Source organism: Scophthalmus maximus, chromosome 5 (genome assembly GCF_022379125.1).
Source record: "Scophthalmus maximus strain ysfricsl-2021 chromosome 5, ASM2237912v1, whole genome shotgun sequence".
Taxonomy (NCBI): domain Eukaryota; kingdom Metazoa; phylum Chordata; class Actinopteri; order Pleuronectiformes; family Scophthalmidae; genus Scophthalmus; species Scophthalmus maximus.
In genome coordinates this window covers 1,562,022-1,577,856 of record NC_061519.1, presented here as the reverse complement: position 1 = coordinate 1,577,856, position 15,835 = coordinate 1,562,022, and the positions used below count along the sequence as shown (strand labels likewise).

General features: G+C 45.1%; 1 protein-coding gene across 3 annotated transcripts in view; it reads right to left on the bottom strand.

Moving 5' to 3' along the window:
* Window positions 1–14,676, bottom strand: part of kiaa1522 (KIAA1522 ortholog) — a 37,237-nt gene extending 22,561 nt beyond the window's left edge. For 2 of the 3 annotated variants that reach the window (XM_035633164.2, XM_047331842.1), the window contains exon 1: window positions 14,356–14,676. In XM_035633164.2, coding sequence (XP_035489057.2) covers window positions 14,356–14,587 — 232 coding nt within the window. In that variant the 5' untranslated portion in view covers window positions 14,588–14,676. Of the gene's footprint in view, window positions 1–5,368; window positions 5,955–14,355 lie in introns of those variants that run through there. The other variant, XM_047331843.1, reaches the window with a different exon arrangement.
* Between the last annotated feature and the right edge of the window lie 1,159 nt (window positions 14,677–15,835).

Genomic DNA, 15,835 nt, shown 5'->3' with positions numbered 1-15,835 from the left:
ACACTCCGTTACTCTTCCCATTGCTGTGCCTCTTGTGGTGAAACTGAAAAATGAAAACATGGAGATTATATACAGTACACGTACACTGCCCGAGGTGTGTATTGCAGAGAGAAACAGCAACATAGCGTACATAAGATCAGGGATGGAAGCGGGGCGTAGGAGGGATTGATGGCGGAGACGAAAATCCATCCCCCCTTTATCCAGCTGCGTGTTGCCTGAGCTTTCTGCGGCGAGTCTGCGACTCTGACAGCGGCACACACGGAATGGGATCTTCAAAGGGGAGAGCGTCTTAGCCCCGCTTACAGATATCAAAAGGCTTAGGCGAGCCATACCCAGCGGCAGGATAATGGAATATGGAATATCACACCCTGCACAAGACAGTCGTAATGAAAATAGAGGGGAAAATCCGCCAGCAGCCTTGTTCTTGAATTATACACAGCCTTATAACATGCAACATGCCCCTCTATTATATCCTCTTAAATAAAGCCTTCTTTTCATCATCCCTCCCTAATTCAGTCATCAGTTTTCACTTTTCTTTCACCTCTAGATCCTTCACTGCCGCCAAAGCCTCAATTTTTTTTTCAGACTTCAAATGCAAATATCTCCCCATTGGAATGCTGGAAGATAAATGAGACGCCGACGATCCAAGGTCAAAGAGATAAAGGTGGGGAGAGTGGAGTGCGGGGGAATGAGATGAAGGGAAAAGCCAGAGAAAGGATGAGATTTCAACAATATGTGCAGCAATATTTCTGGCTTATAGAAATACTGGTTTATTAGCCGGATCATTCCTGACATCTTATTGTGATGCAGAGACACACTGGGTCAGACCGGTGCAGAGATGAAAGTTGAGGCTCATCCTGCAGAGTGGAAAGCCATAAGACGGAAATATGAAACATCTGGACACCCATCAGCTGCATCGTGTGGTTTCATAAAACTTCAAAAGAGCATCGGAATGAAAGGATGAGGAGCGTGTGTGTGAGTTAGTGTGTGTGTGTGTGTGTGTGTGTGTGTGTGTGTGTGTGTGTGTGAGTGAGTGTGTTTGGTTAGCTCCCTCTGCGTCACTGACCACCTGTGGATGCAGTAAAATGAGTTCATGCTCATCTCGTCCACTGCAGCCCCTTGGCGCTCACACCAACAGACCAGTAGGTGAATAGGCAGCTTTGTGAAGTCCGAGCTCAGCTGGCAGCATCTCGACTACTCGGCATTTTGTGTCATTTCACAGTTTTACGTGAAATGCGTCCAACATTAGTCGACTCATGCGTGTCAACAGTTTACACAAGAATGCAACTGTGTCAGGTCAAAAGAAACTTTTGTCACATTTGTAGTCGCCATGAGGAATATCTACCCCGATGCAATTCTGTACTTCAGACCTCGTGGGGCAATTCAGAGAGCAGCTACTCTACAGCTGGAGCTATCACTGGATTAATGTGTTAGTCAACTCAGCAGCTATTTCGACAGTCAACATTACATATCAGAGTTAGACACTAACATCGTCCTGTAAAATGAGGTGGTCAAGTGACCAAGCAGAAGCCACTGGGTCGCGATGAGACGAAGAACAAAACATTCCCATGGATGACCTTGACTAAAAACACAGACAAAGCGGTGCAGTCGGGAGGCGTTGCTATGTGTTGTGAAGGACACAAGGCGGGGGATCAGGCTTGCTCGGGACAGTATTTCAGGAGGCATATAGTGACAACCTGTTCACAGAGTTCATCTCCTGCATGTTTCATTATCCTGCTACGACCAGAAGCTGCGCTTGCAGCAGCACAGAGGCACTGTACTGTACTTTGTGGCTGTTGCCAATAGCTATGATTTACTAGTATATGAATAAAGCCGGCCTGAAGTCGGCTTACATTAACACGGCAGCGATCTGAACTGGTATACCGTACAGAAGGTGCACAACACAACGCACTCGACCCCGTCTCGATCGGGCTTTATTTTTTGCGATGTTGTGTAAAAGGAAGCACCCATGGGCGCCCATGCGTGAGGAAATCAGCTGGAATGTAGGAATGCATTCACACCCCAGGTTTCTGAACAAACTCCCCATGAATGAGTCGGTGAATGCAGGGGAACAGAAGACGGCGGCAACACACACACACACACACACACACACACACACACACACACACACACAGCCCTCGACCACCCTGAGAGAAAATCAGGTCAAGATGTGTTTGTATGCTCACACATACATTATCATACACTTCATAAACACACACACACACACCCCGACACACACAAACGCCATCCTGAGGTTGTGATGAGAGAGCTCATTTAACTGCCCAGTCTTTTTTTACTGACTGCTGATAAAACATAACACCATATCATCAACATTCTGGCTTCTATCGCGACTCGACGTCATTGAGAAGTATTACACTACCCACAATCCTAAGGTGTAACATCGACGTCTCTGATTGGTGGAGCTCACCGTTACCACGGAAATGTTTAGGGTTAGGGCCTAGCCATGTCGGCTTGTGAGTTTCTGCTACCACAGAACTCTACGATCGTTATACACACACACACACACACACACACACACACACACACACAACACAGGCTGCAATACAACACTATTATCAACAATATAAACACTATAATAATGATGAAGGTTTAATCGAAGAGGACGCTAAACCAGTGGTAGGACGTCATTGGAAAGGCATTCGCAATAGTTTATATTAAATATATAAAATTTGTTTCTACAACAAAGTTTGTTTCTACCTCATTCTGTTCCGTGGATCTATTTAGTCTTAGTCTGACAGATGGAGCAAACTGTTTTCAAGGGAGGAGGAGTGTCTTGGGAGCACCGGGGTGTCAGGTGTAAGTGTGTGGCAATGGCAAATGGTTTACATGGCTCTCGAGTCAGGTAGGAGGCCCCCTAGCAGAATTTTGCTTATGGCCCCAGGGAGGTTGAGAAACGGCACTGTCTATACTATTCTATTCTATTCTATACTATACTATACTATTCTATTCTATTCTATTCTATACTATTCTATTCTATTCTATTCTATTCTATTCTATTCTATTCTATACTATTCTATTCTTCATTCACTGAAGTTGAATGAAAAGTTGACGGAGTTACAGCGCCAACATGGTCAGTGGCCGGGAAGGACATTACATCTGTAGTGGTTTTGCACTACCATAGAGAATGAATATGAAACGGTTTAGGGCCGTTTAGCTAAAAACTTTTTCTTTCTTTTAACTAGAGAGGGGTTCGCTCAAATGTCTGGAGCAACATTCCATTCAAAGTGCTAAATCACTGCGGATGTAATGCGCCTCCTGACCACAGATCATTTTGGCGCTGTGACTGCTTCAACTCCACCTGTATTCCTTAACTTTTCTCCGCTGCTGGCCGATCTATTCCGATTCAGAACAGCAGTTCACAAACCAACGGGCGACGTCGCGTTGGGTTCATACTTGGAAAATGGAAAGTTTCTGACGGAAACACGAGGCCCATAGATTATGCGAAATGTTATTCTATTCTGTAGACAGACCGTGGCAATATGTGATCTCAATTATTGATTAAACCAATGAATAATAAGTCATGATTAAATGGATAGTTATTTTTCCAAAAAATGTCAGAATACCAAATATAGTCACGTTAATAATTTTTTACATAACATAATATTGTCACAAATAAATTCCTTGAAAGGGACCATATATTTTTGGATAAATGTTCCTATAATGTTAAATATATATGTATATATTAAAAAAAATATTCGACAACGAAACTCAAAACTCTTATTTCTGTCTTCAATATGATCCAAAGATTTCTGCCTTTTATTCCATTATCGTTGATTGATCTTTGACTGATCTTTGACTGATGGAGAATTATTATCTTTTCCCCTATTAAACAAAGAAAAGAGTTTTACACAATCTTTCAGCCCTGATGTTTTGTCTGCAGGCATTCCTCCAATGCTCCATGAAGAGGGAATTCTTCAGTTTTCTAGAAACCAATTCATAACTGCTGCAGTAAAAACTCATAACTGCCGCAGTAAAAACTCATAACTGGCGTAGTAATAACTTATAACTGCAGTAGTTCTAAATAGTTGTGGCTTTTTTGAGCTATGACAGGTATAAACTTAGTGGAAAAGGTCAGTGTTTCCGGCCAGTGTCGCAGGGGCAACAACAACACTACTAACACTTCGTTTCCGAGAAGCATTGGGTTCTAAATGACGTCACGGTGGGTTGCCACCTGGACAATATATAGTTCCCACCCAGGTTCTGAACAGGGGACCTTCCACATATGGGGCGAACATGATTACCACTACACTACACCGGCATAATAACTCAGCTTCCTGGATTTCCACATGTTATTTTCCAGGATTTGCGACCAATAGATTTTGTAGCCTGGGACCCAGACGAATTCTGGGAGCTCCTTTAAATTTGCTCTGCCATAATCCGTTCGGGATCTCCTCCATCAGGAAGTGAGTTCCTCCGGCAGAAAACCTTGGCGGTCCGATCACAAGAGGTGACTGATAATTGGCGAGGTTCATACTGCGACACGGAGAGAAGGGACTTTCGTAGACAACCACGATGGCTGCCGCTGATGAACGAGCATTTGACTAACAGTTTACACATTTCTCCCACAAAACAACAACACTGGTGCTCCAGAAATGTAACTCAAGTGCCAGTTTTTGCCAAAGCAACAGTAAAAAAAAATGGTTTTTGCATGCAGTTGAATTTTTTTTAAAAAAGGTGAAAAAATTAGAAGTGCACAAAAAAAGTGGATGTAGAATATTTTAAAATTAAAATATATTGCCGCAAATGATCTGAGATACTCAGCAACAAAAAGTAGAATTCAAAATGCCTTGGGCATGGGCAGAAAGAGGAAGAAACAGAAAGCAACAGCACAGGAAAAGAAAAGATCAACTGCCACGTCGCCTTGTGAAAGAAAAAATCTCGGTAGCAGAGCATTCTCTGACAATCTGTCGGTGTCACCGTGAGCTCGTGTCGAACCTGTTATTCAGGTGGCTGACACAGGGACTGACAGCAGAGACAAGAAGCCAAGCTCTGTTTTTCCCCTGCAGGTACCGTGGTCTGGCAATAACAACTGAGAAACATTAAATAAGACCCGCTCCTCAGCACATGATCACACACACACACACACACACACACACACACACACACACACACACACTCTTCTGCACAGTTGTGCAATAAGCAGGAACCCTTGAAGCTGACTAAGGTGAAGTCAGCATGGGAATATTGTCCCTCTGCATCTAACAGGCTGACTGTAGGAACTGTTGTAGTCCACATGACCACCAGAGCTACTAAGGAGCTCAAGCACCTCGTGTTCAAAACAAGTCGGATTTTACACACAAGAATAAATGAACATTTGGGACGAGATCGATGAATCCCCTCCTCTTACCTGGCTTCACTTTGTCTGGACGTCCAAACTGCCGGAGACCTTTTGGTTTTTCCCTGACTGGATTCGGGGACGGGGGTGCAGAGGAGTTTTTCTCTGCCTCTGCCCTCTTCTTCTTCTTCTTCTGGATGCTGTTCCCCATTCTGGGGCAATCCCGAAGCCCCTAAAGGGGGTCTCTCATCCTGTCGTCCTGCAACATTACACCTGTATTCCTTCTCTGAAGACCTTCTCACAGCCCTGAGTCAGTGTCAATAATGTGCTCCTGAATCCCGGTGGTCAAATCATTCCTCCTCATGCGGTCCGACTGACACACATACAACACTTTGGTATAGTGAAGGTGTGCTAAAGACCCACTAACACCATTCTTATGAAGCAAATATAAACTCCAGCTGTAATGCTTTCACACACACACACACACACACACACACACACACACACACACACAAACACAGATCCAGAAGACAAAAATGGAAATCCGAGTGGTCCTATTGTCCGAGCTGACACGGATCAGGCACATCCAGCTGCTGAAGCAACGGCAGCATCCGGCACTGACAAGCTCACAACCAAGTGTGTGTATGCATGTACGTGAGTAAATGTGTGTGTGTGTGTGTGTGTGTGTGTGTGTGTGTGCAAGTGCCCCTCCCACTCTCTCCCTCCATGATGCCGTAGGTGCTTTCAAGCTGAGCCTTCACACAGCTGAGTGTTTTCAGTCTTTGGAGACGGGCAGAAAAAATCACAAAAGAATCAGACACACAAGCTTCGCTCATCCCATGATTCACACATTGTTCTCTAATGGTTAATGAGAGAACACACACACACGCACACACACACACATTTTCTTCTTGTGGCGAGCCGTGATCACTTGTCTTTATTGCAAACCACTGTAAGTACAGCTTACAGATCCTGTCAACACCATGTGGTGATGGAGAACACACAGATCCTCTATTCTCTTTCACTCTCACACACACACACACACACACACACACACACACACACACACACACACACACACTGGCAGCTGCTGACAGGAACAGAGCAGTGTAGTCAGGGGGGTTTATGTGAAGGAATGAGTAACAAAGAGCAGAAATAAACACTGAGATACAGGCGAGAGTGGGAACTAAGAAACGAAAAAACAGCGAGGGGGACACTCAATAATTCAGCTGGACTTCACAGGTGCAGCTCCACTGTCTGGCACCTTTTGAAACTCCTCACATCACACACACACACACACACACACACACACACAAATGCGTGCTTACAGAAAAAAGAAAAAAAACTAAAAGAGCAGGATAGATGCCTGTTGGTCGCACAGATCAAAGCTTCTTTTTTTTCCGAGATGAAAATGTTCCAGCTATGCTCAATGGAAATACAGATGCTGAGCCAGAGGGTAAGGTTACAGAACCAGAGGTGGTTGGGGATTCCAGGGGGGAGATATCACAGAGACTGAACACAGTATAATGTGACGTATTGAGCAAACAAGAGGAACCGAGTATCGTCTGTATGAGAACATTGGACATTGCAGCAATCCACAGCTAATGTTGGATTGCTTCCTTATTCGACATGTTCTGTTTCCGACCCGCCTCCGCCCATCTCACTCATGTCTCATGCCATGATGAATACGATGATGACTGGGCAGGGTACGTCCCGCACTAATGGTATCATGACCTTTTGCCATCGCTCAGTGTGGGTGACACCACTTCGCAGAGCTTGTGGATCGATACAGCAGTCATCCAGAAGGAGGTCAGAGACAGGGAAATGATATGAACACCAGCAGCGTGCAGCATGCTGCCCGTGTCATGTGAAACGGAGAGTCCATATTGGCACAAAATGGGAGCAGGAAGGGAGAGTGATAGTGGGGAGCAGGAAAATGAAACCACACACTCCTATTCGTGGTCGTCCTTATCACGTTTCCCCGACACCCCTACTTCCCGTTCCCCTCTGGTGTGTGGAGAACGGCAGCCTCCAATAAAAAGCTGATTTACTGACTGAAGGCGTGGAGGGCAGTGAGGCCGGGGAGAGCTGCTGGGCTGCTGCGAGAAGAATTTATAATCCCTCGGTTTCATTTTGTTCGAGGAGAGGAATCGATTCAGTGTCTGAAGAGCAGGAGAGGTTACCTGGACTATCCAGGGTACGAATGTGAAAAGCTCGCAGTGGCGGTATGTGCGCGAAGGTATCTGTGTGCGAGACAGAGGAAGGATGTGAGAAGACGATATCACTCAAGCTCCCTGCTGCAAAGAGTAAAATGATCTGCAATAAATCGCTCAGAGAGATGTTGCCTCCGAATGCGGCCCCATGCAGCAGAACCCCACCCAGCACATTTGTGCTAGAAGAGTGTGAGCTCACTATCTCATCTGTCATAGAGCTAAGAGAGTGCACTTAGCGTGTGAGTATCTGTGTGTGTGTGTGTGTGTGTGTGTGTGTGTGTGTGTGTGTGTCGAGCGCTGCCTTCAACTGCGAGCTGCAATGCAACAAGCCAAACATGCCCCAGATACATTTGAATAAGAGTGTGATCAAAGTCTGTGTCATTGTCGCGGATTTGAGAGCGGCAGGCCACTCACAGGAGAGCGGGAAAAGAGTTATTCTGTGTGTGTGTGTGTGTGTGTGTGTGTGTGTGTGTGTGTGTGTCAGTGTGTGCACATGTGTACATTAAAGGACGTTAGTGTGGCGGAATGCCATCGTCAGGGAGTAGTCGTCTCGGAACGTGGTTGTCAGGGTGACCACTACCACGGCCGCAAAACAGGATTATGGAATCTACCTTTTCTAAATGTTTCTCCGTGTACTTTTCTGTGTGTGTTAGTGTGTGTGTGTGTGTGTGTGTGTGTGTGTGTGTGTGTGTCAGAGGCTAGGGATGTCTGATAGTAGAGGGCTTTATTAGGACATCTGTTTCAAAAAGATTCAAAATCAAATACTGCTGGTTGGTACAGATTGACCTGTATGACCTTGATCCGTTGGCCTTGGCACAAGCCTTTGCAGTGAAATCCTCACATTCACAGGTACTCCCATCTTGTGGCGAGACTCTGCTATCATGATAAGAAACCTACAGGACAAACAGTGACCCTGACGCAAAGGGCTCAAGAAACACACCCCGTCAATGGCATCTCACTGCAGCATCAGCTGGTGAGAGAAGGCAGACGCGGATGTAAAAAATGGCATTAAGCGCCATCTATAGGCAAGAAAGAGGCATTGAGTATTTTTCTGTTTGGGTTCACGTGTGTTTTCAAGAGTCTTGTTGACCGCAGCATATTTTCTGCTGAACATTGGCAAAAGTATGAACTTCACAGTACTTTGAGTGTCAATGTGCGTCCTCCTGGTGAATGGTATTTGTTTAATAAAAAGAGAACAAAGTGTTAAAGAAAATCAGTCCTGTGGTTGGTGCTGAATGTCTGACAATAAACTCGAGTGTTTTGAGTCAAACAGGTGACTGTTTCTCTGAATCAGTTTAAAGTAAGACGTGCTTTTCACTTGTATCTTTGTACAAGAAACGCTACATAAGCTCTTGCTACATTACAAGCTGATTGGAAGGTTAGTGTGAAAGATTCCATTTTATTCAATCATCGTAACGTAGTCCTAAAAAGTTAGATACAGGTGTTACTGCAAAACACCGTCGAGACACAATTCAAGAAAACACTGTGTAATGAGAGTAACTGAATGAAGGAATCATGACTTGTGTCATTAATACTTTCTTTTTCATCGGGTGCTAGTTTTCAAAGCCAAATAGTGGTGTGGAATGTCACTTGGCGTCTCTGCAGCCTGCTAAATATACCGTAAATATGTGAATTTGAGAGTTTGTCAAAGGTCATCCAGATGATTGATCACAATGTTTAACTGCGTCACGGAGCAGGACCAAACATTAGATTTGGGCACCTCTGGCCGCGTCCCAATTTGTTTTGCCAAGCTCACGTTATCAGAACATATACAGTATGTCTCTGAGTGTCACTTAACTCGAGACTGACGGAATTCCTCAGCTGCTTTGTCATTGTCTGGTCTATTCTTCCCTTCACAGAGGAGGCAAAAAAAAATCTGAACAAGGGAACACACAGCTGGATCAGGTAAACAGTTTTCAACAGGTGTATCTATTACAGCATGTTACGCAAATGGAGGACACACACACACACACACACACACACACACGGTCCTGAGGGTAAATCAGTTGTATATCCCTGTGTATACAGACTCCCACTGCCTCAGTCCCACGCTGATGTCTTCCAGCTGCTTCTGCGCCACATCAGACAAACTCCATGTCCTATAAAACAACCCATTAGCTCTTATTCCATAAACAATACGGGGGGGGGGGGGGGTGTGGATTTTGATCACAAGTCACTGAAGCTGCGTCTTCCTGAGTCCATGTGTGTGTTTGTGTCTATGGGTCGTGTTCTAATGATGGTGAAAATTCAATGGGATTAACACAGAGACATAAACGGTGGAGCCTATTCCTTTTGTGTCATCTCCATTTTTATTCTCCCACTCGGCTGCGGCATATCTCTGCATGCCGAATAATGTTTCACTCAGACATCACAGTCGGACCCTATTGTTGCCTCGCGGTATACGGCCGGCATGGCCCTAAGGTCTGCGGTGATGGATGAGGGTTTGGAGGTATCTGCTTACCCAGGTTAAAATGATCCCACTCATCTAAAGTGTGTGTGTGTGTGTGTGTGTGTGTGTGTGTGTGAGAGAGAGAGTGGTGAAAGATATTCACAGGGGATATTGTGTGGCTGCATTAAACTTTCACACTCCACCCTCTCTGCGACGTGCCTTTCTTTGCCCTCCACTCACTGCCTTCTGTAATGAAGTACCCCTTAGTTGTGTCCTGTAATACAGCTAAGGCTGTGTACAGTGTTCTCTGTGTAATGAGATGTTTGCTGCTCAATTACTTGGCTCGGTCTGTAATCTGTCATACAGTTTGTGAATTCACACACACCCCTGACTGTGTTTTGTGATGTGGTAGTGCACACACACACACACACACACACAAACAATGCCGCTCGGGAAAACCAAGCAAAGAATGGGATTTCATTACAAGCTCACAAAAAAGTATTCTCGACGAACACACGCACCGATTCAGTGACTACACACACAACAACAATGATTGTACACACGGACACACGTGGAATCCCAGGGATTGTGCAAAATGACCTCACCGCGCAAACAGCTGGCCAGAGATGCACAGTGCTGGACAAAGCAGGTAGTTGCAGGGGTTATGTGCGCATTTGTGTGTGTGTGTGTGTGTGTGTGTGTGTGTGTGTGTGTGTGTGTGTGTGTGTGTGCACGCACGTGGATGATGTAATGCCGGTGCTGGGCTGGCGCCACCCTAAGCCCAGCAATATGACGTTGACACCCACAGACAGAGATACTCTCTGATACAGGGTAGCACTCGATCACCCACCCTCACACGCAGCAACTGCAGATGTTCCCACACAACCATTCCAACACGCAACTTTTACATAATAAGAAGCAGCGGAGACCAACATACCCACAGCAGTGCTGAATAGAGGATGTTAAGCAATCCGAGAAGAAAATCAAAAACAGCAATATGTGGGAATGTTTAGGCAGGGCTTGCAAAAACCTGAGACAGAGACAGAAAGATGTGTTTGTGTGTGTGTGTGTGTGTGTGTGTGTGTGTGTGTGTGTGGTGTGTGTGTGTGTGTGTGTGTGTGTGTGTGTGTGTGTGTGCACTCTGAAGTTGCTCTAATTAAAAAAACATTGAGAGACTGTTCCCTAAGAGTCCGCTCAAGGTTGAATGGGGCTTTGTGATTCGTTGTAATCTCTCCTCTTCATCGCATAACTCTAGGCCAAATCTGGCATCCAGGCTGCCACACTCACACACACACACACACACTCACACACACACACCGCTCTAATATACAGCTCCAAAGAATTCAGCACACTAAGGGGTGTTTTTTTTTTTTTACAGGAGAAGAATCTCTGTAAAAAATTAAGCTGGCTGTCAGAATGTCGGATCACAGAGGAGCAGATCCGTCACGCAGGATCAACACAGACAATGTTAACCCACCAACATAGACATTACAGTAAGAGCAACGTGTACGTAAACCATGAGGGGGCAAGTAAAGAAACAGAAAGGTGCTAATTATGACTGAACTAAACAGTGAATTTTTTTGCTTTGAAAATGTAGAAAATATCCATTTCACTTTGTGTTTATGTGCGTCTGTACACAGACAAGTCATCTGTCCTGTCAGGTTGGTAAAGTCACCCGGTGGTTTAAGGAAGGATCAACAGCAGCAGTGACAAGAAAATAAGGGCGCGATGCACCCATTACTTACTGGTGGGAATAGGAGACAAAAACGCCAAAGAAAACGGGACAATCTTATTTGTTCACGCACACAGGTGATAAAGACAGCACCAGCTGTCGGTGAAGTAAGGAACAAGTCACTCTTGTCATATGGGATAATTGTTCCTTAGACTGTATGTAAAAATAGACGTAGACACAGGGTCCCGAAAGTGAAGCCAATGCAGAAGTGCCTAGAACCCGTATTCTCTCAAATGACCAGAAGAGGGCGACTCCTCTGGTTTCAAAAAGAAGTCCATTTCTTTAGACATCTATGAGAAAATGACTCTATTTCTCACTTGATTTATAATGTTATATTAATGTTAACATTTTGCTGAGGAGTTAAATTGTCTTCTACAATACAGTGTGATGTTCATTTTGTAAATTTAGGTCTCATTTAGAGTAAAAAAGAAGATGAAGATATGCATTAGAGTGAGGCTACAGCGTGATTGACAGCAAGTAGCGTCCAATCGGTGCATGGTTGCAGGTGTAGGTGGGCGCGCAGTGGACAAGCTCTCGGGCCAGAGGCAGGAAAAAACCTGGACTGGTCACCTGCTCATTACAGTGTTCTCCCAACACCTTTAACTGATAGCACCCACAATTACATTAGCACCCGCCTATAGCCAATCACAACCAAACTAGCCCAATGCACCTGCCACAGACTTGGACCCAGAGCAAATTCTGGGAGCTCATTTAAATTTGCTCTGCCAGATGTCTGGATCCCCTCCATTGGGAAGTGATTTGCCCCGGCAGAAAACTTGACGGTCCAATCACAAACGATTATCTAATAATGGCCGAGGTTTGTACCACGACTCAGACAGAGGCAACTTTGATAAACAACCAAGATTACTAAAAGTTCCTAAAATTTCTCCCAGAAAAATGACAACACTGACATTGTCGCAGACATTGTGGAATCACCATCACCTCCTCTCTGCTCTGGTCTGTTTACTTTTCCGCGTCCCTCAACAGACGTCTCATGATCCGTCTGCGTCCGTGGGTAACGCCTCTTGGAAATCGAAAGTGGACCGAGAGGCAAGTGTTACCTGGCGAAGCCAGACTACACTTGCCAGATATTAGACACAAAATAAAGGTAAAATATAGCTAATGCTGGAAGGGAAACAGTGAATGAGCACAAAAACCCAGACATCCTTGCACCATGTCAAGGGTATTTGGACAGAATTTCACAGTTTGTGATCAATAAAGTACATCCATCTATCTATCTTTTGAAGCTGCATCTCTGGGCCTAGCTGGAGGTTCTGTGACATGCATGACTGTGGTCCTCTTTTGTCTTAAAATAGAAGAAAACAAATCATGGTTCCCACACATTCTCACCATCAGCCTTTGACCACATCTTCTGCTGGGAAATTATTAGCCCCTGCACTTCTGGTTAATCTTTGGTTTCACATAGGGTCACTGTTTGTTTTCCACCGAGTGTTCGTAGAGCTCCACAGATCTTCCGAAACCACAATGTAAGGCACAATAAGGGATTATGGAGGTGCCATTTAGGTGGAACAAGCACAAAAACCACAAAGGAAACCGACCAAAAAAAGGTCTGAAAAGACTGTGAATCTGGATTTCCAAGTGATGTTGGACAGTTACTACAGTAACACACACGCACACGCACGCACACACACACACACACACACACACACACATACACACACACACACACATACATGCACACAAATTCAGTGACAAAAGAGAAAGGGATGGCTTTGGAAGTGGAACAAAAACAGGAAATGGGGACTGTGGGTAATCTCCGTGCTGCCGACCAAGCAAACACACCAGTAAACAGAAAAAAGGGGATTAGACCCCTGTGTCAGTCTACGTGTGTGTGTGTGTGTGTGTGTGTATGTCACTATTTCCAGTTTATACATGTTCAGAGTGATGTCCTGACGATACCTTAATCTCTCTTAACTTTCCATCTTAATCCGAAAGTCAACACATTTCTCCGGAACGTCATGTGACCCAGACAGACAAAACAAGACCGACAGCAGAGTAGAAAAACAAGCCGACCATGATTTTCAAAAGTCTGATCCTCAACTAGCCTGATGACCAAATATCCGGACAAAACATGTGTGGACTTATCAGAGACAGAAACAGGAGCTCTCTGAGCTGACTTTGCATAGATAATCTTTTCTTTTCACAACAAGCCGGGAACACAGCACGGAAACATTATTAAGTTGTTGGCAAATCTATAAGCTAACATGTGCATTTAAACTCCAAGAGACACGAGGCAACATTAGCCACCTCAAACATTTCAGACAATTTCTACTTTTTGCTCTGCTTATGTCTCCACCATCACACAAGGAACAACTATCTGGGTCTTTAGCTGCTAAATGTTGCACTATACTCACCATCTTTGTCGGTCTGCTGACTGCTTCTGGATAAGTTTAGCACTTGTGACTTTTTTGTGTGCAATAAAAAACAAAACAATGAGCTGAGTGATGATAAGATACCCCAGCTCAAATAGCTAAGAGTCCAATGTTCATGTAAGATCATCATATGATAAAATATCATTAGTCCAGGTTCAATCTGAGCATTGTGAACTATGTACGATGGCTCATTTCACACACTCAACTTGACCCTCAGATGGTCAAAGATCATTCCAGTTGTACAAACCTTTTGATATATGAAGTCATTTATATTTGTAAGGGCGTAATATTCTTCTGTTGTCTTGTATAGTACAACAACACGGTGCACTGACCTTTTGCAGGGTCTTGATTCTGAAGTCCCAGTTTGGCATCCGTCTCACCAGTGCCAGTTCGGTTCAGTCCATTGCCGATGCTCTTCTTCCTCCGGCTCCCCTTTAACCAGCTGAAGGCCTGCCCCAGGGAGCTTACCGGCTTCCTCTTTCCACGTTGAGCTCTCGCCTCTCGGGCTAAGATGTCAGTGACGTCACTGGGCACTAGGTCGCCTGTAGACCTCCTCCGGGACATCCTGGAGGTTGGTCCTGGGAGCTGAGGCCTGGTCCCTCCACTTAAATCAGTGTAAGTCTTTTGTCGGAAACAGCTTACAGGATTGGGGATTCCCCCCCAACCCCCCCCCCCCCCACCCACCCCCTCCCTTTAAGGGTTTGATCAACCCCTCGATCCCTCTTCAGCCAGTCTGTTTTTCTTGACTGTCACCACCTGGGACAACAACGAGATCAGCAGAATGAGCGAGATGGAAAAAAAGAGAAAAATGGCTGAAAATGATTGCCAGAGGGGGAACGGAGTGAAACAAGAAAGCTGATGAAAAAGGGGCAGATGAATTGAAATGGGGAGATTAACTGGAATAAGTCACAGTCACATATGATCCTGAAGAAATAAAACGGTAAAATGGTGAGGTCAGAAACAGAACCTTTACCAGTCTGACTGTTAGCAATGTAACACATTCCCACATTGTCCTACCAAAGTTTTCCCATCGCTGATCCGCCCCCACTCGCCGTCTTCCTACTCTCTACTTTTTGTGTTTGGAGAGGAGAAGCCCCAGGGTGGAGGACTGGACCTCTGCAGGGTCTATGTACGTGTGTGTGTGTGTGTGTGTGTGTGTGTGTGTGTGTGTACATGCATGTGTGACATGTGGTTCACATCAGCATTAAAGTCTGTACGGATGAGTTAGAGGAGAGAAAGACGCTTCATTCAATCAAACTAGCAGTGGAAAATACTCTGAATGTATACTTTTTTACTTTTTTAAAGACATACACAAACAAAGATGAACACATGCAATTTCTCAACATGCTGTCACATTAACATTAACGTGCTGTGAAATGGTCAGACATGCATACAACTTACTCAGCGAGCGCGCTGTCGTCTCCTCTGCTGCTCCCCTCTTTTCTCTCAGCCTGAGAACAGCCTTGCGGAGCATGTGTGTGTGTGTGTGTGTGTGTGTGTGTGTGTTAAGCAGAGTGAATGGAGCCCCATGCTCTCTGAACACTCAGTCCCTCCCTCTGTAGGAGAGACAGCCTCTCGTCCCATCTCTCACAGTGCTGTTATAGGAGTTAGTCCATTCCAGTGGTGGCCGCCTATCTTTACGTCCCAAACAGCTGGGATTGAGTATTTCATGTCGTCTCGTCTCCTAGCCTCCTTTCCGGGGATCAGGTGCAGTCATCCCGGCCTCCCTCAGGAGTGGAACCCCTGGGTTACGGATCATCAAGGTAGCTAGGAAAGAAAAATACACACCTTGGATAAGTGTTTCCATACTAT